Source organism: Callionymus lyra, chromosome 10 (genome assembly GCF_982586985.1).
Source record: "Callionymus lyra chromosome 10, fCalLyr1.hap1.1, whole genome shotgun sequence".
NCBI lineage: Eukaryota > Metazoa > Chordata > Actinopteri > Syngnathiformes > Callionymidae > Callionymus > Callionymus lyra.
The window spans coordinates 8,096,374-8,119,375 of NC_141827.1; the positions used below are offsets into that span (position 1 = coordinate 8,096,374).

The 23,002-nt window shown below is 37.5% G+C and overlaps 3 protein-coding genes across 4 annotated transcripts in view; 1 reads left to right on the top strand and 2 right to left on the bottom strand.

The window, feature by feature from the left end:
* The window catches only part of grip2b (glutamate receptor interacting protein 2b), a 197,692-nt gene extending 191,468 nt beyond the window's left edge, over window positions 1-6,224 (bottom strand). For both annotated transcript variants that reach the window (XM_087801823.1, XM_087801821.1), the window contains exon 1: window positions 6,128-6,224. In XM_087801823.1, the coding sequence (XP_087657949.1) occupies window positions 6,128-6,182 (55 nt within the window). In that variant the 5' untranslated portion in view covers window positions 6,183-6,224. The remainder of the gene's footprint in view (window positions 1-6,127) is intronic.
* A 2,342-nt stretch (window positions 6,225-8,566) lies between these two features.
* cplane2 (ciliogenesis and planar polarity effector 2) lies at window positions 8,567-12,633 on the top strand. The gene is made up of 5 exons (XM_087801012.1): window positions 8,567-8,744; window positions 9,824-9,976; window positions 11,016-11,140; window positions 11,209-11,345; window positions 12,291-12,633. The coding sequence occupies exons 1-5, from the start codon at window positions 8,645-8,647 to the stop codon at window positions 12,508-12,510; spliced, it is 735 nt and encodes a 244-aa protein (XP_087657138.1). The 5' UTR covers window positions 8,567-8,644; the 3' UTR covers window positions 12,511-12,633.
* A 1,125-nt stretch (window positions 12,634-13,758) lies between these two features.
* Window positions 13,759-21,901, bottom strand: LOC148070132 (rho guanine nucleotide exchange factor 19). The gene is made up of 12 exons (XM_087801015.1): window positions 21,819-21,901; window positions 21,016-21,165; window positions 19,788-19,852; window positions 19,438-19,733; window positions 19,225-19,385; window positions 17,721-17,873; window positions 15,842-15,971; window positions 15,712-15,786; window positions 15,558-15,650; window positions 15,360-15,502; window positions 13,883-14,047; window positions 13,759-13,804 (listed from the first exon to the last, which is right to left on the bottom strand). Exons 1-12 carry the CDS (start codon window positions 21,866-21,868, stop codon window positions 13,759-13,761), a joined length of 1,527 nt encoding a protein of 508 aa, XP_087657141.1. The 5' UTR covers window positions 21,869-21,901.
* Between the last annotated feature and the right edge of the window lie 1,101 nt (window positions 21,902-23,002).

Sequence of the window (23,002 nt, forward strand, 5' to 3'; positions counted from 1 at the left end):
CCGTCTTGAAAGAATTGAATATTGTCCTAAATACTATCGTAGTAGTCGTTCTAAGATTATGAAAACTGTGCTTTAAGTGCGTTCATTGTAACAATCTTTTTTCTGCCAGTATTATTTTTGGGGCTAAATTGTGTGTAAGAGGTAAAAGATCATGTTTCGTAAGCAACATCCTGTGATGAGGGAAGTACCTGAGAAGTACCATGTAGTTGGAAAATATGATACTTCAGTCAGTTTTACTTTGAATAATAAAGTCCCAGCAACTCCATCTTAGTTGTTGCCACTGCGACGCTTCTTTTTATAAAGATTGAATGAAACTGAAAAGCTTTATTTAAAAAAGATATTTTAAAAGTTGATTTTAAACTCTCTTTCCATTGAAATATTGACGTTAGAAAATGATCTTAAGCCCCGCCCACTAAAAACACTTTGTTTTTCTGGAGATGAAAACTTGTTTACCATAGCCACGCCCACTCTGATGTGATTGGATAAACATCACCGTGCGGCGTCAATCCAGGAAGTCTCCTAGTCCAAGGGACTCGTTGTATGAACAAAGCGGCCGTGATTACAGCTGGCTGGAGGAGGAGTGAAGCCATTATTACGTTATAATGGACTCCGCTCTCGTAACCTCTCGTTCGCCCAGATTTCAGACGAACTTTATAAAGTAAGAAGTTCTAATCTTTGAAAGACAATCAGGTATTTTTCAGGAAGTATTGTATAGAATCATCAGCAAAACATTCATTAATTCAAAAGTCATAGTTTTGATAAAGTCAATGATAGTGTTGATGGTCAACGATATGTATTCTTTTCAAAATAAAAGTTTCATTTCCTCTACAAAAATCCAGATTCATGCCCGTTTCAAACGTAGCATCAACAGGATCTGTAAAGACACTGTTTCTTTAAGTGACATCACACACAAAAGATGGCATCCATCAAGCCTTTTGCAGGAGCCGAGGTCTCAAGCACATGTTTGCTTTGTTACGAAACTGTCTACAGTCCGAGTCACATTTCACCGGTCAGTTTATAAAGTACAACTTCTCAGGCATCAGTAGAACACGACTCACTTCCTGTGTTGTTTTGACTCGTCCTAACAGTCAAAATCCTCGGGAAATACTTCTCAACGAGATGTTTCTGGTGATTCACGATCTGAAAGAGTTGAATCCTGCATGAAGGAGGTTAGAAATAAAGCGTCTTCTCTTTGTTTCCAACATTTAAAGCGAGCGCCTCCTCTGGCGACGGAGCAGCTCCAGTGGAGCTCCAGTGAAGCTCCAGTGAAGCTCCAGTGAAGCTCCAGTGGAGCTCCAGTGAAGCTCCAGTGAAGCTCCAGTGGAGCTCCAGTGGAGCTCCAGTGAAGCTCCAGTGAAGCTCCAGTGGAGCTCCAGTGAAGCTCCAGTGAAGCTCCAGTGAAGCTCCAGTGGAGCTCCAGTGAAGCTCCAGTGAAGCTCCAGTGAAGCTCCAGTGAAGCTCCAGTGAAGCTCCAGTGGAGCTCCAGTGGAGCAGACACACTCAGCACTTGGCTGAAGGGCAGTCGTGGAAGTTCGTTAGCGCCGACGATAACGAGCGACTCATCGAGAGACTCGTGGCTGAAGTGTCGGCTGTTAAAACCAAAGAGCTGCTCAATTAAACAACCCATCATGGAGCAGGAGGACGTTTGGCTGCTGGGTCAGTGGAGAGATGGACGTGTTGAAGCATCTTCATCATCATCGACATCATCATCATCTTCATCATCATCATCATCATCATCATCAGCAGCAGCGTCTTTATCATCGTCATCTTCATCATCATCATCATCATCATCTTCATTATCTTCAGCAGCAGCAGCGTCTTAATCATCTTCATCATCATCATCATCTTCATCAGCAGCAGCATCTTAATCATCATCATCATCATCATCTTCATCAGCAGCAGCATCTTAATCCTCATCATCATCTTCATCAGCAGCAGCATCTTAATCCTCATCATCATCTTCATCAGCAGCAGCATCTTAATCATCATCATCATCTTCATCAGCAGCAGCATCTTAATCTTCATCATCATCATCATCTTCATCAGCAGCAGCATCTTAATCATCATCATCATCATCATCTTCATCAGCAGCAGCATCTTAATCCTCATCATCATCTTCATCAGCAGCAGCATCTTAATCATCATCATCATCATCATCTTCATCAGCAGCAGCATCTTAATCATCATCATCATCTTCATCAGCAGCAGCATCTTAATCCTCATCATCATCTTCATCAGCAGCAGCATCTTAATCCTCATCATCATCTTCATCAGCAGCAGCATCTTAATCATCATCATCATCATCGACATCATCATCATCATCGACATCATAATCTTCATCATCATCTTCAGCAGCAGCAGCAGCGTCTTTATCATCATCATCATCTTCATCATCATCATCATCATCTTCATTATCTTCAGCAGCAGCAGCGTCTTAATCATCATCATCATCATCATCTTCATTATCATCATTGTCATCATCATCGACATCATCATCATCTTCATCATCATCATCGTCATCATCATCGACATCATCATCATCTTCATCAGCATCAGCATCTTCATCATCTTCATCATCATCTTCATCATCATCATCTTAATCATCATCATCTTAGTCATCATCTTAATCATCATCATCTTCATCATCATCATCGTCATCATCATCGTCATCGACATCATCATCATCATCATCATCAGAATCTTCATCATTATCACATCTTTATTACCTTCATTAACAACATTAGCAGCATATTCTTCTTTAGCAACATCATAATTTTCATCATCATCATTTTCTTCATCTACAGCATCTTCATCCTACTCCTCTTCATCATCATCTTTATCTTCATCATCATCAACAACATCATCTTCATCATCATCATCATCATCAGCATCATCTTCACCAATATTTTCATCATTATCATTCTCTCCATCTCTCTTCTTACCCCATCATCCATTCATTCATCTCCATCAAGTTCAGCAGCAGCAGCAGCACTTCCTGAAAAATAACTTATCATACAATATCTTCCTCATCCATCTTCATCATCAAGAGGTTTGTCATCACTATATGTACTCATCCATCTTCATCATCAAGAGGTTTGTCATCACTATATGTACTCATCCATCTTCATCATCAAGAGGTTTGTCATCACTATATGTACTCATCCATCTTCATCATCAAGAGGTTTGTCATCACTATATGTACTCATCCATCTTCATCATCAAGAGGTTTGTCATCACTATATGTACTCATCCATCTTCATCATCAAGAGGTTTGTCATCACTATATGTACTCATCCATCTTCATCATCAAGAGGTTTGTCATCACTATATGTACTCATCCATCTTCATCATCAAGAGGTTTGTCATCACTATATGTACTCATCCATCTTCATCATCAAGAGGTTTATCATCACTATATGTACTCATCCATCTTCATCATCAAGAGGTTTGTCATCACTATATGTACTCATCCATCTTCATCATCAAGAGGTTTGTCATCACTATATGTACTCATCCATCTTCATCATCAAGAGGTTTGTCATCACTATATGTACTCATCCATCTTCATCATCAAGAGGTTTGTCATCACTATATGTACTCATCCATCTTCATCATCAAGAGGTTTGTCATCACTATATGTACTCATCCATCTTCATCATCAAGAGGTTTGTCATCACTATATGTACTCATCCATCTTCATCATCAAGAGGTTTGTCATCACTATATGTACTCATCCATCTTCATCATCAAGAGGTTTGTCATCACTATATGTACTCATCCATCTTCATCATCAAGAGGTTTGTCATCACTATATGTACTCATCCATCTTCATCATCAAGAGGTTTGTCATCACTATATTAACTCATCCATCTTCATCATCATTAACATCATCGTCACCATTGTCTTCCTCAACCATTCATCTGTCCTAACCTTCTTAACACAACACAAACATTAACTTCATCATCATCCTCCTCATCATCTTCAACTTCTTCTTCATCATCATCCTCAACATCTCCCTCCTTTTTCATCCTCCTCCTCCTCATCTTCAACTTCCTCTTCATCCTCATCATCTTCAACTTCTTCTTCATCATCATCCTCAACATCTTCAACTTCCTCTTCATCCTCATCCTCCTCATCATCTTCAACTTCTTCTTCATCATCATCCTCAACATCTCCCTCCTTCTTCATCCTCCTCCTCCTCATCTGCAACTTCCTCTTCATCCTCATTATCTTCAACTTCTTCTTCATCATCATCCTCAACATCTCCCTCCTTCTCATCCTCCTCCTCCTCATCTTCAACTTCCTCCTCATCCTCCTCATCATCTTCAACTTCTTCTTCATCCTCATCCTCCTCATCATCTTCAACTTCTTCTTCATCATCATCCTCAACATCTCCCTCCTTCTCATCCTCCTCATCTTCAACTTCCCCTTCATCCTCCTCCTCCTCATCTTTAACTTCCTCTTCATCATCATCCTCAACATCTTCAACTTCCTTTTCATCATCATCCTCAACATCTTCAACTTCCTTTTCATCATCATCCTCAACATCTTCAACTTCCTCTTCATCCTCCTCCTCCTCCTCCTCATCTTCACCTTCCTCTTCATCCTCCTCCTCCTCATCTTCAACTTCATCTTCATCCTCATCCTCATCCTCCTCATCTTTAACTTCTTCTTCATCCTCCTCCTCCTCATCTTCACCTTCCTCCTCATCTTCACCTTCATCTTCATCCTCATCCTCCTCATCTTTAACTTCTTCTTCATCATCATCCTCCTCATCTTTAACTTCTTCTTCATCCTCATCCTCCTCATCTTTAACTTCTTCTTCATCCTCATCCTCCTCATCTTTAACTTCTTCTTCATCCTCCTCCTCCTCATCTTCACCTTCATCTTCATCCTCATCCTCATCCTCCTCATCTTTAACTTCTTCTTCATCCTCATCCTCATCCTCCTCATCTTCACCTTCCTCTTCATCCTCCTCCTCCTCCTCATCTTCAACTTCATCTTCATCCTCATCCTCCTCATCTTTAACTTCTTCTTCATCCTCCTCCTCCTCATCTTCACCTTCATCTTCATCCTCATCCTCCTCATCTTTAACTTCTTCTCCATCCTCCTCCTCCTCATCTTCAACTTCTTCTTCATCCTCCTCCTCCTCATCTTCACCTTCATCTTCATCTTCATCCTCATCCTCCTCATCTTTAACTTCTTCTTCATCCTCCTCCTCCTCATCTTCACCTTCATCTTCATCTTCATCCTCATCCTCCTCATCTTTAACTTCTTCTCCATCCTCCTCCTCATCTTTAACTTCTTCTTCATCCTCCTCCTCCTCATCTTCACCTTCATCTTCATCTTCATCCTCATCCTCCTCATCTTTAACTTCTTCTTCATCCTCCTCCTCCTCATCTTCACCTTCATCTTCATCTTCATCCTCATCCTCCTCATCTTTAACTTCTTCTCCATCCTCCTCCTCATCTTCAACTTCTTCTTCATCCTCCTCCTCCTCATCTTCACCTTCATCTTCATCTTCATCCTCATCCTCCTCATCTTTAACTTCTTCTTCATCCTCCTCCTCCTCATCTTCACCTTCATCTTCATCTTCATCCTCATCCTCCTCATCTTTAACTTCTTCTTCATCCTCCTCCTCCTCATCTTCACCTTCATCTTCATCTTCATCCTCATCCTCCTCATCTTTAACTTCTTCTCCATCCTCCTCCTCATCTTTAACTTCTTCTTCATCCTCCTCCTCCTCATCTTCACCTTCCTCATCCTCCTCATCCTCAGCAGCAGAGGTTCATTCAACCAAGTCTGCTTCTGTTGCTCGTGAGTTACTTTCGTAGCTGCGCAGTTGCATTCGTGCGCACATCCATTCATGCGTGGACGCTGACCAACATCATCACCGTCTGCATGACACGCACGCACGCACGCGCATACACACACACACACATCTGTAGCCTCCAGGATCAAAACACGGTCCCCCGCGTGCACGCGCACGGCGAAATCCAGTAAAAGTCCGGAATCGTGTCACACAATGACATGTGCGCGCACCAAACACGATAGACGCACACCAACATGATAGACACACGCACGCGCGCACACCAAACGTGATAGACACACACGTGCACACACACACCTTCATCCTGCATCCGCTGCAGACAGAAAGTCAGGTTGATCCTCCAGCCCGGCATGACGACTGCGATGAAGGTCCAGAGGTGACGCGCGCGCAGTAGATCCAGTCCAGGACCAGAACCAGCAGAACCTCCCGCTGCTCTCTCCGGTGACGACCCGCAGAGAGTCGGTGTGACAGTCGGTCCCGCTGCGGCAGCGAGGGTCTCTCTCTCCCCCCCACTCTCTCTCCTGCTCACCCCTCGAGTCCAGCCGCAGCTCCTGCTCCACAAGTTTGCTTCTGGACTAGATGTTCAAGTTGAGGAGCTCACCTGACCCAGGTGTGGTGGCGGCGCTGGACGCCATCTTGTGACGTTTTTAGTACAACTTTTCTATTTGTCCAGAAACTCGTGTTTTTTATTTATTTTTTTCTTTGATGAATGACGTCACAGTGATGCGTTCAGGTGTTTACAGAACGATCAAGAAAAAAAAAGTTATATTCCCTCAAATGTTTTGTCATTTAAAAAATTGGCCATAATATTGTTATTTAAATGATAATATTATACTATAAAAAATCGGTTAAAATGTAAGTATGAATATATACAATTGAAATATTGAAATTTATGTTTAAAAGAAAAGTATGTTGGTTTTACCTGTTCTGTCACAAAGACGCTGTTTCTTTAAGTGACATCACAGACAGCAGACAACATCACTCAAACCGTTGCAGGAGCCGAGGTCTCAGGTATAGAAGTAGACAAGAAGAAAAAGTCGATGTTTTGTTTTTGGTAGTAAGAGGTGGTTAAAAAATAAACCTGTTTTTATTTTTTTTTTAAATTAAAATATAACATGAGGGAAATTTAAAATGCTATAAATGATAGTTTAGCTAGGGTTTTTATTGACACACGTTTAATTGACAAAACCAATTAAAAAACAAAACAAGATACTCACTTAAAAGATTTCATATGTTTGGCTTCTCTATTCATTATATAGTTTTTGGTTTTCTTGACTAATTCAATTAAAACAGAAAGTTCCAAAAAAAGAAAAAAAAAAGTAGTAAAACGCTTTCATTTGGTGGAGACGCCTGACCTCTAGTGGTCACAATAGAAGGTGCAATTGTTTAACCCAGCTGTGGGGATGAAATCTTGTTTAAAAAATAAATAAATAAACAACTCTCGCGTGTCCTCCGGCAGCTGGAGGGCAGAGACGTGAGGTTGTAAGAACGTCAACACAATAATGAAACAAGATAAGAACAGAAGATGTAATTACAACAGAGGAGCTGCTGACTCACACAAACACCGAGTAAGAGACACGTCAGCAGGATTTAACGCCTAAAGAAATGCAGCGTGAACAGAAAAAAAGGTGAAAAGAAGAAGAAGAAGGTTTGTTGTTTAAAAACTGCAGATTCAAGAAGAAAACCAAAGCCAACATCTTGTTAGGAGCCTCTCGATTTAAACTGTCGTCCGATTTACAACGAGAATGAGTAAAGATGGAATAAGTATTCGGCGTTAAAGGTCAGAAATATAATGAAAATTAGATTTTTAAGAAATTCACTTCACTTTAGATGACCTGCAAAAACACGTTGTCACCTCATGACATTAATTATTAATATAAAAACACGTTATGTTACATTCCCACATTAATAAAAAAATTAGGAAATCAAGTAAAGATCCAGAGGTATTTTTTTTTACAACTGACAATAAAAAGAACTTGACTTGACAGATTTCACTCTCCATCTGACAGAAATAAAACATTTAGATACTTTAATTAAAGAACACTTCAGATTTACAGACCTTTTCTAGATAAGAACTCATCAAAACTGCAAGCTAAACAAGTATTCAGGTCAATATTATAATTTCTTAGTGTTTATTGACACACTTTTAATTGACAAAGCAATTTAAAAAATAGACAAAATTACTTAAAAATCAATTTAATATTTTGGCTGCTTAAGTAAGTAATTTATATTCATAGAGCGATTTTCCAGACCAGGGTCACAAAGCTCTTAAACAATCAAAACAATACCCAATAAAATATGTACTTAAAAAGATTAAGACATTGTTTTTGTAGTTTGAGCGCTTTTTTTGTCATTTGGTGTATTGTGTAATTTAATTTTAAACACATCTACCAGATTCCACTCTTCTTTTGAGAAAAAATAAAAATATTTAGATACATAAAATTAATGGAAAATGCTTTTTTAAATCAACCAATAAAAACTAGTTTCGTGTGGGGGTAATATACGAGAGGAATCATAGTAAGAGGAGGATGGTTGTATTGTAATAAAAGTGAATTAAAAAAAAAAGTTATAGAAAGTATTTCAACGAGTAGAAAGTTCGGCTGAGATGTAGTTTGTTGAGTCAATTACACACTCAACCGCTAGATGGCAACAGCGACCAACATTTGCCGTGTTAACCTCTACAACGGAAGAAGAAGACTCCATCGCCACTGTTGCTGTTAGTTACCGAAACAACAACATCGTCAAAAATGTCTTCTACTTCATTTCAAACATTTATATTAATACTATCGAAGTAAACCGTCAAAGGTTCGCGACATGAGTCGAGAATCTGTTATCGTTCACGACTGGCATCGATGTAAAGAAAGTAAAGAATATTTTAACAAAATACTCCATAAAGAAAGACGAAAACGATTCGGTGAGTTGAGCTTAAGCAACATTTCGAGACATTTTACTCATTTGAACGTAGTTGTCTTTGTAGATGATGAAGCTGCAGGAGGGGAACTGTATTAAACGTCATTTTAAATGAACATGAAGATGTTATAAGACATGACGATGTAAGACATGAAGATGTTAAAATACATGATGATGTTAAAAGACATGAAGATGTTTTAAGACATGAAGATGTTAAAAGACATGAAGATGTTACAAGACATGAAGATGTTACAAGACATGAAGATGTTTTAAGACATGAAGATGTTTTAAGACATGAAGATGTTAAAAGACATGAAGATGTTACAAGACATGAAGATGTTAAAAGACATGAAGATGTTAAAAGACATGAAGATGTTTTAAGACATGAAGATGTTAAAAGACATGAAGATGTTACAAGACATGAAGATGCTTTAAGACATGAAGATGTTAAAAGACATGAAGATGTTACAAGACATGAAGATGTTACAAGACATGAAGATGTTACAAGACATGAAGATGTTACAAGACATGAAGATGTTTTAAGACATGAAGATGTTAAAAGACATGAAGATGTTATAAGACATGAAGATGTTTTAAGACATAAGATATTATAAGACATGAAGATATTAAAAGACATGAAGATGTTAAAAGACATGAAGATGTTAAAAGACATGAAGATGTTAAAAGACATGAAGATGTTACAAGACATGAAGATGTTAAAAGACATGATGATGTTAAAAGACATGAAGATGTTATAAGACATGAAGATGTTTTAAGACATAAGATATTATAAGACATGAAGATGTTAAAAGACATGAAGATGTTATAAGACATGAAGATGTTTTAAGACATAAGATATTATAAGACATGAAGATATTAAAAGACATGCTGATGTTTTAAGACATGAAGATGTTAAATGAACATGAAGATGTTTTAAGACATGAAGATGTTAAATGAACATGAAGATGTTTTAAGACATGAAGATGTTAAATGAACATGAAGATGTTTTAAGACATGAAGATATTATAAGACATGAAGACGTTATAAGACATGCTGAAGTTCTAATACTGTTGTTCTGAGCAGGTCTGCTAGGTTCTCCAGTGATGCCTCCTCACGCTGCCGTGGACACAGTTCACTACAAAGTCTTCATCTCTGGTAAGAGTGGAGTCGGGAAAACTTCACTGGCGGCTCGACTCGCAGGCCTGGATGTTCCAAACACACACTATGAGACCACAGGTGTGTTTCAAACTCACGGAAACATCTGTATTTACTCATCAAATACTTCTGAGTAGTTTGTTTACATGCGAGGAATAGAAACACCTTTTGCAACAAGACAATGTAAAACATATTTGCACGTAGACATATATCAATTTAAGTTTATTTTAAAGGATTTGTGTACGTCTACTTTAGATTAACATGAAAGTTAAGATATTTTGAAATCTTTTTGTTAAACATTGAATAGTTTTTCAGAAAAAAATCTTTATTAAAAAAACGTTTTTTTAAATAATTTGAATATTCTCTTGATGTGTGATTTTTCTTAAATATACATAGTATTGAATCAAAGTCTTCTTCACTGCTGTGTTTGTTCTCAATTGAATTAAATACTTTCTATATAAAAAGGTTGAGTTTGTATTTAATAAATGACTCTTTATTGTTAATATTTAAAGGCTAGAAAAGCTTCTTTTGTTTTTAAATTGAATCTAAATTTTCAAATATTTTTACAATGTTTTTTTAAAGCCACTTTATAGAGTCAAATTTTATAGACGAGTATTTGCTTTAATCTTAACTTTTAAAGAGACGTTCAAACTATTAGTAGTGATGTGTTGATGAAGCTTCATGAAACAGAGTCATTATCTTCAGAGTCCACTAGATGGCGCCTCCGCACTTTATCCATCATTTTTAAACTGATGGCGCCACCTACTGACCTCTGAACAACATGACACTGTTTCATGAAGCTTCACCAGCACATCACTAACGACTACTTCAACAAATTGAGGATCTTAAACTTTTAAGACGTCCTGGTTGCATTTTTGATGCATTTCTTACGACATAAGATGTTTAGTATCAAGTAGTACATACTAGATCTTATGGACCAGAATTTTTTTCCCCCACACATCCGCCATTTTGACTCTCCACTGACATTAGACCGGGCTTCAGCGGATTTACCTACTTTTTACAAGTTGTGAGACAGAAACCAGCGACATATTCAAGTATCGCGGGTAGTGTCGCACAAGTGTGTATTTCACGGTGACATGGATGGGTGTGTTGGTTCCAGGGATCAACACCACGGTGGTTCACTGGCCAGTGAAGCTGAGAGAGAACAACAGAGTTCTGTTCTTCCGCCTGCAGTTCTGGGACTGTGGAGAAAACGCCCTGAGAAGATTCGATCATCTGTTCCCTGTGAGAGTCTCTCCACTGGAAGATAATATCACCCTCTGGTCAATTTTTAAATGTTCTTTTTGTTGTAGAGTTGCGAGGAGCAAGCAGACGCAGTTTTACTTCTGTTCTCCTACACTGACAGATCGTCGTTCGATGATCTGACCAATCAAGTGACCAAGTGGAGCCAAACCAGTGGTCAAATGGTGAAGATCGTCGTCGGCACCAAGTATCCTTTTGTACTTCATGGTAAAGATTACTTGTCTTTATTGGAAAGAATCTATAGATTCAGGGGCAACGATACGATATATCGTGATACTGTAGTAACAAGTATATATGTGTAGTATTGTCTAGTACTTGACTCTGGTGTTGCAGAATTTACAGACCACATGACTCTTGATGAAGTCGTAACTGCTTTTGTTTGTTTTCAAACCAAAATATGTCCAAACATCAGCTTTAAAAGCTGCTGGATTCACTGTATCCTCTCGTCCTCAGTCATCGCCGAGATCTCACAGGATTACATTGTTGCTTTAGCTGCGGAGGACATAATGACTGTTGCCATCTAGCGGCCGGATGATTAATTGCAACACAAAAATGAACAAATACCATGAATATTTTCACGTTAATTTAAAAACTATTTCTTACAATTTTTATTTAAATATTAAACATAAAAGAGCTATAATTAAAATTAGACATGATTTGAAAGCCCAAAAAAATCAATCTTTAAGTGTATTGTTTTTTTCTCGCACCACTAATTATATGTTCAAATATACTTATGGTCACATGACGTCTGTAAGGTATATTGTTTTGAAATCAAAATATGTCCAAACATCAGCTTTAAAAGCTGCTGGAGTCGATTGTATCCTCTCGTTCTCAGTCATCGCCGGGATCTTTTCCGTTGTTCCTTTGGCTGCTGAAAGACTTGATGACTGCTGCCCTCTAGCGGCCGGAAATTTAGTTGCAACACAAAAATGAAAAAATGCAGTGAATATTTGCTTGATATTGAACATTTTCTACACTATTGAAATATAAACCACAAAATAATATATGATTTGAAAGTGAAAGAAATATTTTAAATAAATCTAATAAAAACATGTTACATCAGGGCATCGATCTTTTCTCACAGCCGTATTTAAGATCCTTTCAAGTGCAGTTTCCTCAGCGTCGTGTCCAGGATGGATCTGTTCATGCACTGCGACGTGACGGAGAAGGAGGTGCGACGGTTGCGTGAGGCGTGGGGTACACCGGTGCTGCACTCTGGCGCCGAGGTCAGCGAGGGTCTGGACGATGTTGCGCCGCTGCTGGACTGTCTGGCGGAGCAGCTGTGGCAGCAGGACTGTGAGGCTGCTGGTTCGGATCCGGTGCAGCAGGATCAGACCCAGTCGGCTTTCTGACACCAGAGGTTCTTTTGGAAGAAGATCAGTGTCAGGATCATGAATGGTTGAATTAACTTTTAAATATCGAAACTTTGGATTCATTTTTATCGAAATGTTGAAGCATCGTATCATTAAATGTATTAGTTTTTTTTTTACAATTGATGTGTTTATTGAAATGTTGCATTTGTTTTATTGAATAATTCAATAAAAAAATGTATACATTAAAATGTATTGTTTTTTATTGAATAATTTAAATAAAAAAGTGTATGTTGAAATGTTGTATTGTTTTAAATAACAATTAAAAATGTGTTTATTGAAATGTTGTATTTGTAAATAATTAAATAAAAAACATTTCAAGATAAAGAATTTTTTTCATGTGATTTGAAATTCTTATTCTAATTACTATATATTATAAATAAATGTTCTTTATTCAATGTTTTTCATTCATAGATTTATAAATGCAATGTAAAAACCAGACAAAACCAAAAGATTACCGAGCTACTTGATCACATTTTCAACCAATCAAGGTGTAACGATTTTTATATATATATATATATATATATATATGAGTATATTACGACAGCACCAGACAATGTTGAAATGATAAGGCTATGAATTTTTAATTATTGAAATTTAGAAGAGTTTTTTTCTTTTAATCATTGGAATAAGAATTTCAAACTCCATCAGTAAAATCAAATCTCTAATTTTGAATTATTTTTTTTAATTCAATTAAATACATTTATATTTTAAAGTTCTACTTTTCAATATAGAAACTATTTTATTAAATACTTAAATAAAAACGTATTCAGCCATTTAATATACAAATTATTACAGTTATTCATATACAGGTTCTTTATATTTGCACTCTGTTCTTTCTTTTAATGAAACCATCGTCTGCTGTGAACTAGAAACCTAATCTCTAGAGGGATTAATAAAGTCCATCCATCATTGTTTTAAATGATTTGATGCTTAAAAAAGTTAGAAAAGTTCAAATAAAAAGTTAACATTTATAATCCTGAATCCTGACTGAACCTTGAACCACGTCAGGAGGAGGTTGTGTGATGATCGTCATGACGATACACAACTGTGGAACAACATTTATTTATTGATAATAAAATCCAGTGAAGCAACACGTGCGCGATGTGTTCAGTGACAGTTGGACAAAAGTGTTTTCCCGACGACACCACCGTGTTATTGAGCAACTCAACACCAACTTTAACCCTCAAACACAATTAAGATTCAACTATAAAAACAAACGTTTCTTCTTCACGTGTCACATGACAGCAGCTTCTCCCACGTCTTCTTCTCGCACCTGCAGAGACGAGCGAGCGTCAACGTGTCGTGAGGTCGTGAGGTCATGAGGTCACAAGGTCACGAGGGTCGTCTCTACCTGCTCGAGGCCGTGAGGATCATGGCGGTCGCGTGACCCGAGCGGGTCTTGGAGAGACGCAGCAGGAGCGACTCGGCAGGTAAACCCAGGACGTCAGTCTTCAGAGGCTCCAGGTGAACGTGTTCGGGGAAGTCGACGTGATCGTCCACCAGATAACGCTCGTCTCTGATGAGAAGAACAATTAAAAGATCCAACGATCGACTAAATTTAAAATATTTGAAGTATCAGTGTTATAAGAATATTGAACGATTTAATATTAATATTTACAATGGTAAACCTATTTAAATTAAAATCTAGGATTTAATTAATGTTAAAGTTTATTTTTTTATTTGTTTAAAATTCAATCAAAAATGTTGGTCTTATAGTTGCAACATGTTTGTTTTAAACAGTTTTGATATATTTAAATTCCAACAATAAAAAGGATTTAGTAGCTTTTTAAATTCAATACGTAAATGTGTGTATTGTGGCGACAACATGAATGCTTTTGTATTCATTTATTTTACACTGAAGGTGCTTAAAGGCCAACATTTGAATATTGAATGTACAAATTAAAATGTTTTTTTAAGCATTTTTCTTCATTTAATTCAATAATTTGCATAATGGACTTGTTTTTTGAATAAATGAAGCAATTAAAAAATTGAAATCAATTAAAACTATTTATTTTAATTCAAATAATTAAAAAAAACGTTTGTCCTAATACAATATTTTTTAGTCCTCAATCCGATTAAAAAAATAAAGTCTAACAATACCAACATGAACTTTTTATTCTATTATTTAGTTGAGTTAAGTGTTAAAAATATTTTATAATTAAAAAATGTTTTGTTTAATTTATTTTATCCTTTTAAATTCGATATAAATATGTTGGTATAATAGTGACACATTTTTCTATTGAATTTAAAAGTCCATTAATTGAAAAATAATAATTAAATATTTAATTTGGAAAAGTAGCTTTTGAATAACTTGGATGTGAACATTATTATTATTTTTTTTTTAAATGTAAGATTTCCAAAGAGCATATTTTATTTACTCAAAAAAAAAAGAAAAGAATTCTAAGCACCTTCATTTAGAAAATAATTAAACTAAATTATTCGTTTTTGGTCAATGATTAACCCTTGTGTTGTCTCTGGGTCAAGTTGAACGAACTCCCTGGTCCGACCCAGTGACGACACGAGGGTAAAACAAAAAAAAAAAAAATTAGACACGTTTTCGGTTGTGACGGTTTGATGAAGCTTCATGAAACAGTGTCATTATGTTCAGAGTCCACTAGATGGCGTCTCTGCACTATTTTCCTTTTTTTTGAACAACTGTTCTAATGGAACATCATTTTTAAACTGACGGCGCCACCTACTGACCTCTGAACAACATGACACGGTTTCATGAAGCTTCACCAGACGAATAGTTTTCGGGTATTCGGGACTTTGACCCAGAGATATCAATTCAATATTCTGATAGACTTCCATGATTGTAAACCCTGAACTTTTTGGACGAGATGATCAGGAGGTCTGTGAAGAGGTGAAGGTGGACGTCGATGAAGGAGGTCCTGGAGCTGCTCTCCACGATCAGCAGCTTCAACAAACCCTGGTGGACCAGAGCTCGACCTCTCACCACCAGAGGAAACGCCTGAAAGAAAGAAGATGAACTCATGTTCTCCTCGACTGGATCCGAGAGGAAAAACCTTGAGTTTGCCGAAGTCCAGCAGCATCTCCAGACAAACCAGCTCCTCCATCTGCTTCATCTTCTTCACCTCTTTGTCGCAGTCGGACAAAATCTTTGGCCACAAAACAAGAATCAAACGTCGGGTTCGTGAACCCTGAGGTCGCCGTCGTTACCTCATGAACGGCATCTTTGGCTTTTTCCAGAGAAGAACGTTCAGGATGATCCGCGGCCGTCAGTCTCAGGATGGTCTGTGCAGAGGTCATGGCTTCAACACAGATACACGACCTTCAGCCTCTGGTTTACCTCCAGGATGAGCTTGATTCGAGTGATCCTCTGGAACGGCAGCACCAGGAACGACTTGAGTGTTTGTCTCTGACACACTCGCTGACCTTCCAGCTTCTTGAGGGACACGACGAAGTCCCGGTTCTGTTGACTTCACACGGACCAGAGACTAGTTACTAGTCATTGAGTATTGTTTTGATTGTTCAAGCGCTTTGTGACCCTGGTCTGGAAAAGCGCTCTATAAATATAAATTACTTACTAGTCGTTTAGTCAGGTTTAGTTTTAATGTCAAGTTTGATTATTATTTATTTATTAGTTTCACTTTCATATTTCCCTTCATTTCAGTACATTTGTGTCAAAACTTTGCATTTAACCCTTTATACTTCAGAGACATACAGTCTTAAAAATATTAAACTGTATCCGTACAATTTAACTATAATCAAACAATGTAACTATACCCAACTAAATGTCAACTATAACCAAACATTTTAATGTTGATCAAACTTCGACTTTAATCAAACAATTTTCAACTATAACTAAACAATTTTCAACTGTAACCGAACAATTTTCAACTGTAACCGAACAATTTTCAACTATAACCGAACAATTTTCAAGTATAACCGAACAATTTTCAACTATAACCAAACTATTTTTAACTATAATCAAACAATTTTCAAGTATAACCGAACAATTTTCAACTGTAATCGAACAATTTTCAAGTATAACCAAACTATTTTTAACTATAATCAAACAATTTTCAAGTATAACCGAACAATTTTCAACTGTAACCGAACAATTTTCAAGTATAACCGAACAATTTTCAACTGTAATCGAACAATTTTCAACTGTAACCGAACAATTTTCAAGTATAACCGAACAATTTTCAAGTATAACCGAAAAATTTTCAACTATAACCGAACAATTTTCAACTGTAACCGAACAATTTTCAAGTATAACCGAACAATTTTCAACTGTAACCGAACAATTTTCAACTATAACCGAACAATTTTCAACTATAACCGAACAATTTTCAACTATAATCGAACAATTTTCAACTATAACCGAACAATTTTCAAATATAACCGAACAATTTTCAACTATAATCGAACAATTTTCAACTATAATCGAACAATTTTCAACTGTAATCAAACAATTTTCAACTATAATCGAACAATTTTCAACTATAATCGAACAATTTTCAACTATAATCGAACAATTTTCAACTGTAACCGAACAATTTTCAAGTATAACCGAAAAATTTAAGTATAACCGAACAATTTTCAACTATAACCGAACAATTCAACTGTAACCGAACAATTTTCAAGTATAACCGAACAATTTTCAACTGTAACCGAACAATTTTCAACTATAACCGAACAATTTTCAACTATAACCGAACAATTTTCAACTATAATCGAACAATTTTCAACTATAACCGAACAATTTTCAAATATAACCGAACAATTTTCAACTATAATCGAACAATTTTCAACTATAACCGAACAATTTTCAACTATAATCAAACTATTTTCAACTATAACCGAACAATTTTCAACTATAACCGAACAATTTTCAACTTTAATCAAACAATTTTCAACTGTAATCAAACCATTTTCAACTATAATCGAACAATTTTCAACTATAATCGAACAATTTTCAACTGTAATCAAACAATTTTCAACTATAATCGAACAATTTTCAACTATAATCAAACAATTTTCAAGTTTAATCGAACTGCATCCATCTAGTGGCGGCTCATTGGTCACTACAGCGTTGTATTCGAATTGAACTTCCACGTTGCCATGGCAAAGGTGATTTACAGATGGTTAGCTGGGCGGCAAAGCATTAATAATGTGACCCTGCACTAGACGAGGAACCAGGACTTCCAGGATAGACTCACAGCAGCCGGTGGATCAGGGCCTCCTGATACATCATGTTGGTCACGTAAGGCACGTAGAGACGCAGGAACTCTGGACAGTGTTTCAGAACCAGGTCGCCCACATCCTGGACCAGCACGCTCTCCCCGAGTCGAACCTCCAGATCCATCAGAAACCTGCCAGACGCCAGACTTTGTGTTCTTATTTGAAGTTGTTTTGTCATTTTTCCTGAACTTGTTGCTCCGATCAAAGTATAAATAACAATATAAAGTATAAATATATATTATAATAATATAAGACGATCAATGACATAACTAGGAATAAACGTCTAAAATAAATGGGTGAATAAATATCAAATGGTGATCTGTCCATGGTGCAAAAATGGTTGGGGACCAAGGTTAGACATCTGCTGGACGACGCCCGAGGTTAGACGTAAGATAGTCGCCCGAGGTTAGGCGCCCGAGGTTAGGCGTCCGAAGTTAGACGCCAGATAGTCGCCCGAGGTTAGGCGCCCGAGGTTAGGCGTCCGAAGTAAGACGCCAGATAGTCGCCCGAGGTTAGGCGCCTGAGGTTAGGCGTCCGAAGTAAGACGCCAGATAGTCGCCCGAGGTTAGGCGCCCGAGGTTAGGCGTCCGAAGTTAGACGCCAGATAGTCGCCCGAGGTTAGGCGCCCGAGGTTAGGCGCCCGAGGTTAGGCGTCCGAAGTAAGACGCCAGATAGTCGCCCGAGGTTAGGCGCCTGAGGTTAGGCGTCCGAAGTAAGACGCCAGATAGTCGCCCGAGGTTAGGCGCCCGAGGTTAGGCGTCCGAAGTTAGACGCCAGATAGTCGCCCGAGGTTAGGCGCCCGAGGTTAGGCGCCCGAGGTTAGGCGCCCGAGGTTAGGCGTCCGAAGTTAGGCGGCCGAGGTTAGGCGGCCGAGGTTAGGCGGCCGAGGATAGGCGCATGAGTTTAGGCGGCCGAGGTTAGACGCCCGAGGTTAGACGCCCGAGGTTAGACGGCCGATGTTAGACGGCCGATGTTAGACGGCCGATGTTAGACGGCCGATGTTAGACGGCCGATGTTAGACGGCCGATGTTAGACGGCCGATGTTAGACGGCCGATGTTAGACGGCCGATGTTAGACGGCCGATGTTAGACGGCCGATGTTAGACGCCCGATGTTAGACGCCCGATGTTAGACGGCCGATGTTAGACGGCCGATGTTAGACGGCCGATGTTAGACGGCCGATGTTAGACGCCCGATGTTAGACGCCGATGTTAGACGGCCGATGTTAGACGGCCGATGTTAGACGGCCGATGTTAGACGGCCGATGTTAGACGCCCGATGTTAGACGGCCGAGGTTAGGCGTCCAAAGTTAGACGCCAGAGGTTAGGCGTCCTATAGACGGCCGAAGTCAGACGCCCGATAGTGGCCCGAGGTTAGACGTCCGATAGACGGCCGAGGTTAGACGTCCGATACACAACCAAGGTCAGCTGTCCAATAGACGTCTAAGACACAAATATCGTGCAGGAGCAGAAGTGTTGCTCACCTCTCACTCGCTGCCCTCACATGGTGAACGTTGTAGAACAGGATGTGGTGCTCCATGGGAGAGAGACATCTCTTCATCTCCTCTGAGGCGTAGAAATGATCCACAGCGACTCCGAGACTCCTCAAGTAAGAAGCTTCTGAGCTGATCAACTCAAACACCGACTGGAAGAGCAGACGTCAGTGGAGGAAACTTCTCTGGTGGAGCGGATCTCACCTCCTGGAGGCGGACCTCCTTGTGGGTCAGTGTCTGCACCAGGCCGGACGTCTTCACCTCCTCCAGGTCCTGCCACAGAGTACAAGGAGTCACCTTGATGGCCTGAGGCGGAGACGAGAAGGTCGAGGTCAAGGTCGACGTCAAGGTCGGAGTCTCGGGGGAGCTCAGAGGACTCAGGCGCGTCTGCAGGTTCTTCAGGTACTGAGATGTTATCAGCTCCGAGAGGAAACCTTTGGAGTGGATCCTCTGCAGGTCTTCTCTGAGGGCCTGCAGGCAGTAGTCCTGGTAGAGAGGACCTGGAGAGAAGGACGCGTCAGGAGCCCTGAAACTCTGGACAGAGAAAGACTCACATGTCTGGAGGAACATGGACTGGAACTTCACGCCTGGTTCTTCTTCCTCCACAGAGTCGAAGCTGCTGCGAAAGAATCAACTTTAAAATCTTCTATGGAAGTAAATCAGTGTCAACAGAATATTCAACATTTCTAATGTTAAAAAATGTATTTAAAAATATATATATATATTTTCAATTACAATGATTTTTCAAGTATTTAATTCGTTTTTGAATAATCAATCATTTCTATATTGAACGTTGAGTTTCATTGTTTGGTAATTTAATTATAAATCTGAATATTTTTTAAATGAATTTAAAAATAAATGATTGACAGTGTTTTCTATAAGTGGAAACTTGTGAAAAAAAGGATTGTTAAATAAAAATTATTTGGTTAAAAACAGATTGTAAAGAAAGAAAAAAAATTAAATCAGCCAAAAAAAAAAAGGTTAAATTCAGCATAACTAGTAAAAATAAATTTAAAAATAACTTTTTTTACTCAACATTTTTGATCAACTTAACATGGAAGTTCTTATGAAATCACGTGACTTGAGACAAAGCAAATCATTGGTCAGGTGCGTTCATGCTACTCCGTAATTCTTCTTTTAAGTAGTTTTGATATTGATTTCTGGCCATTTTCTTAAATAGCTTCTGAATGCAACAGCGCCGGGTCTAGACAGGCATGTATGAGGGGGCAGCCACAAATCTTGAGGGGACATTGTGCCAGGCCCCCCCCTGCCTAGACCCGGCCCTGGTTTGAGGGGGCACAACATTTATTTAAGGGGGCCAGGCCCCCTCTTGCCCCTGCCTAGACCCGGCCCTGGAATGCAACAAAGTTTCTTTAAAAAAAAAAAAGAAATCTCATTCCAATAATCTTAAAATATATTTTTAAGTTTTTAGTCTTTTGAATTCAACATAGAATTGTTGGTTTAATAATATCACCAGACAATCGTTTGTTAAAAAAAATCAGTTATGTTGAATTGACGCGCCAGCGCTTCTCGTCATGTGATCGTCTGCGCCTCGTCTGATTGGCTTAAAGTTAAATGTATGGTGTAACTTTTATAACAACTTTATATTGAATTTAAAACGCTACCAATTAAATATAGAATCAGGAAAGTTTATTTTTCAATCATTTTATTTTAAATATTCAACTCTATGTGTAAACAAAAAAATAAATAAATTCTTAAAAAAACATTAACATTTTAAACGTTAAATTGATAAATTTTCTGATTCACTTCCGTATCTTCTACCTTTCTGCTCCAGGATCCATCGAGGTCTTCAGGAAATCTTTGTTCAAAGGAGACGAGAACGTCTTAGGAACGCTTGGAGAAATCTTTCCAAAATCTAGTTTCCCCTTCAGAGCAACTGACGTCAGAGCTGAACAAATATCTACTGCAGGTCTGAAGGAGGAGAAAAGGAAGGATTTCAGTGACGTCACAATATTCAGTTCTTTTAACATGTTTAACTTTTTTTTCTTTTTATTAAAAAATGTTTTTAAACAAATAATTCATTGTTTTTTTTTTTTTTAATAATTGGATTCAATTCTTTATAATGAACGTTTTATTTTATTTCTATACAATTAGTTCAAGAAATTCAAATACGTTTTTTTTTTCTTTTAAAACAGTTTTTTTATTTCCAATAATTAAACAAATACATTTCATGAAAATATTTTTATTTTGTAGCCTTTGAAATTCAATTTAGATGTAATATTATATAAACATTTTATATTAAATTTAAATCACCAAGAGTAAAACAATTAATAATTATTAATTATTGCAATTAAAATACAAAACCATGTTTAAAAACATTAATTTATATGGAATATATTCGATTTGTTAACGATACAATTTTGGAAAGAAATATAGAAAAATCAATCTTTCAATATAAAAAAAACCATTTAATTCAATCATTAAACATATTATTTCAATACTTTAAAGAAAAACAAAAACTGTTTCAAGATTTTAAATGTTAAATTCAATCATTTAATATATTCTGACGTCACTGCTGTACTTCCATAGAAACATAACTTTTGCAGTTTCTTGAACAAACATACTCGCAGTTTTCTGCTTCATCCAGAGCCGTCGACGCCTCAGACTTCATCATGTTTGAACCTTCAGGTTTGGAGATTAAAGTCGATCAAGCTTTCTTTCAGTGACCGTGAAGAACCTCTGAGCTCACCTGAGGAACAATCACCTGAACTCAGGTCAGGTGTTACATCCGTGGTGCGTTCAGGTGCATCAGTTAATTGTTGTTTAACGGATGTTGGTAAAATGATGAAGTCAAGCGTCTTTATTCAGGCACACGAGACGATCTATTTTTAAGCAAATATTTTATTACAACTTCACGTGATTTATCCTCCAAGAGCGCCCCCTGCTTGTTGTTTCATGAAGTTCATCACTAGTGTTGTATTGTTAACGTGTTTCTTAAACTGTTTAACTACTTAAACGATGTTTAAACTGTAAAATGCCGCAATATGTTTTATAAACTTTAATTTTTTAACCTCAACTCACTTGATTTGAGTTTGAACTTCTTTCTATAGTAATAGACTTAGTTTCTAATGTAGTTTTGTCAGTTTTATTTTGAGGCTAAATTGTGTTCATTGTACTCATTGACTGAGTTACTATTCTGTCAGTATTATTTTGAGGCAAAATGTTAATTGAGGCAAAACTCTGGTAATTTTTAAAACATGAGTTACTGTTCTGTGGGTATTATTTTAAGGCAGAATTTTGTTAATTTCAAATTACTGAGTTACTGTTCTGTGGGTATTATTTTGAGGCTAAATTGAGTTCATTTTAAAATACTGAGTTACTGTTCTGTCGGTATTATTTTGAGGCTAAACTGTGTTCATTTTAAACGACAGCATTACTGTTCTGTCAGTAATATTTTGAATCTAAATTGTGTTAATTGTAAAAGACTGAGTTACTATTCTCTCAGTATTATTTTGAGGCAAAATGTTAATTGCAGAAGGGGAGGTACTCTTCTTGTTAGTATTATTTTGAGGCAAAACTGTGTTCATTTTTAAAGAAAGAGTTACTGTTCTAACAGTATTATTTTAAGGCAGAATTTGGTTTATTTCAAATTACTGAGTTATGGTTCTGTCGATTTTATTTTGAGGCTAAATTGTGTTAATTGTAAAAGACTGAGTTACTATTCTCTCAGTAATATTTTAAGTCAAAATGGTGTTTTTAAAAAGAAGACCGTTACTGTTCTGTCAGTATTTTTTGAGGGGATAATGTT

Bases quoted from the DNA above. Each gene is read 5' to 3' on its own strand.
- LOC148070132 (XM_087801015.1), bottom strand. From the start codon at position 21,868: ATGATGAAGTCTGAGGCGTCGACGGCTCTGGATGAAGCAGAAAACTGC. The intron at 15,972-17,720 runs GTGAGTCTATCC...GTCCGTGTGAAG, and splicing joins GCCCTGATCCACCGGCTGCT to TCAACAGAACCGGGACTTCG. The intron at 15,503-15,557 runs GTTTTTCCTCTC...TCTTTCTTTCAG, and splicing joins TGGACTTCGGCAAACTCAAG to GCGTTTCCTCTGGTGGTGAG.
- cplane2 (XM_087801012.1), top strand. From the start codon at position 8,645: ATGAGTCGAGAATCTGTTATCGTTCACGACTGGCATCGATGTAAAGAA. The intron at 8,745-9,823 runs GTGAGTTGAGCT...TGTTCTGAGCAG, and splicing joins AGAAAGACGAAAACGATTCG to GTCTGCTAGGTTCTCCAGTG. The intron at 11,141-11,208 runs GTGAGAGTCTCT...TTTTTGTTGTAG, and splicing joins GATTCGATCATCTGTTCCCT to AGTTGCGAGGAGCAAGCAGA.